Source organism: Sciurus vulgaris (assembly GCF_902686455.1).
Source record: "Sciurus vulgaris genome assembly, chromosome: 16".
Taxonomy (NCBI): domain Eukaryota; kingdom Metazoa; phylum Chordata; class Mammalia; order Rodentia; family Sciuridae; genus Sciurus; species Sciurus vulgaris.
In genome coordinates this window covers 8780218-8782377 of record NC_136477.1, presented here as the reverse complement: position 1 = coordinate 8782377, position 2160 = coordinate 8780218, and the positions used below count along the sequence as shown (strand labels likewise).

The following is a 2160-nucleotide window of genomic DNA, read 5'->3' as shown; positions in this document are numbered from 1 at the left end:
TAAAACTGCAGAACAGAGTGAAGACAAAAAGAATGAAGAATTGTTTTGTGTGGTGGATATTTTAATGATCTATTGGTTGATATAAAATATCAAACATTATACAAATATCAATTTAATATAATACAAAGAATGAAATATTCTTTATTTAAATATATGTATCAAAATTTAAGCCATTCAAAGGTTTCTCTTAAGGTTTAAGATTTTAGAACTGTTTACAGGTAGTATACAAGAATGCCACATTGGTGGTAACCAATACCATTTATTATGCGCACTTACCAATATTTACCAAAATTCGTAATGCATCAAAGGCAAGGATGCTTGTTAAATTATATACATTTTCAAGAAAAAATTGAAATCCACAGAGGAGGGGGAAATAGAAAAAAAATCAAAGACCTATGAGATCACTTGAAGACAATTTCCTCACCATATTTTCTGATTATGATCTTTCACCCATGATTCAGTTGTCAGAGAATTTAAAGCATACAGCATACAGTACATTCAACATCTTAAACCACATGAATTTATCCCAAGGTGACAGAACCAAACAAGGCATATCAAATTGTTTGTGAATTTCCTTTTATTATTAAATAGGCTTATTTATGGTACTTTCCTTAAAAGAAGGTCATTACGTATTCTAGATTTTTTTTTCATAAAAGAGTATGCTATATTTAATTATGATCATGAACTTCTTTCTCCAATTATCCTGGACTTCTAACATTGTTCAGATCAAAGTCTCTTAAGTATATATGACAGAGGGGTGAATAATGCAGAAAGTAAAGGAAAAGGGTACAAAGATTGGGCATTACACTTCTGAGAAGCATTGTTGAAGCTGTCTAGTACTCAAATGTGAATTATTTTGTGAATACTTCCATTCAAATACATACAGACTGAGGGGTGCCAGTGACACATTTCTTCATTCTCACTTTCTGCTTTTTCAAAAGGTGTTCAAGCGATATACAAGTACAAAATCTAACACCTGTCTCAGAATTCCACCTCATGAGGCTCACAGAGGATCCAGACCTGCAGCCTGTCCTCTTTGGCCTGTTCCTGTCCATGTACCTGGTCACAGTGCTTGGGAACCTGCTCATCATCCTGGCTGTCAGCTCTGACTCCCACCTCCACACCCCCATGTACTTCTTCCTCTCAATCCTGTCTTCTGTGGACATTTGTTTCATTTCTACTACGGCTCCAAAGATGATTGTGGATATTCAAACTCAGAGTGGCGTGATCTCCTATGTGGGATGCTTGACACAAATGTCTCTATTTGCCATTTTTGTTTGTATGGATGACATCATTCTGACTGTGATGGCCTATGACCGATTTGTGGCCATCTGCCACCCCCTGCATTATCAGGTCATTATGAACCCTCGCCTCTGTGGCTTTTTAACTTTGGTGTCATTTTTGCTGAGTCTTTTGGACTCCCAACTTCACAATTTGATGATTTTACAAATTACCAGCTTCAAAGATGTGGAAATTTCTAGTTTCTTCTGTGACCCTTCTCAACTTCTGAATCTTTCCTGTTCTGATACCTCCTCTGATAACATTGTCAAATATTTTCTTGCTGCTGTATATGGCCTTTTCCCCATCTCAGGGATCATTTTCTCTTACTATAAAATAATTGCCTCCATTCTGAGGATCCCATCTTCAGGTGGGAAGTACAAAGCCTTCTCCACTTGTGGGTCTCACCTGGCTGTTGTTTGTTTGTTTTTCGGAACAGTTGTTGGTGTTTACCTGAGTTCAGCTGTATCACTTTCTGCCAGAATGGGTGCAGTGGCCTCAGTGATGTACACTGTGGTCACCCCCATGCTGAACCCATTCATCTATAGCCTGAGGAACAGGGACATTAAAAATGCACTTAGGAAACTCCACAGCAGAATTTTCTAATCTTAGTAACTGTGGTGTCGAGGTGCAATATATCTTGGAAAATTCAGCAAAACTAAACATCTTTCCTGTTAATGTGGTGCTTCAGTTACATAAATAGTTTTAATTTCTCATGATGTTTTATAGTGGAATGATTTTAGCCTATGTTGGGGATTTTTCACACAAGGATCAAGATGTCACTTTGTTAAGATGACAAGCTTTCGAAATGTATGATGGTTAATTTCACAAGAAAGCAAATAAAAATAAATATCACTCCACTATGCACTCAACAATGGTGAA

The 2160-nt window shown here is 36.9% G+C and overlaps 1 protein-coding gene across 1 annotated transcript; it reads left to right on the top strand.

Annotated features, from left to right (window-relative positions):
• Positions 1-306: 306 nt before the first annotated feature.
• LOC306646153 (olfactory receptor 7E24-like) lies at positions 307-1884 on the top strand (the record flags this gene model as incomplete). Its single annotated transcript, XM_079114607.1, has 1 exon — positions 307-1884. Exon 1 carries the CDS (start codon positions 997-999, stop codon positions 1882-1884), a length of 888 nt encoding a protein of 295 aa, XP_078970733.1. The 5' UTR covers positions 307-996.
• Positions 1885-2160: the final 276 nt, after the last annotated feature.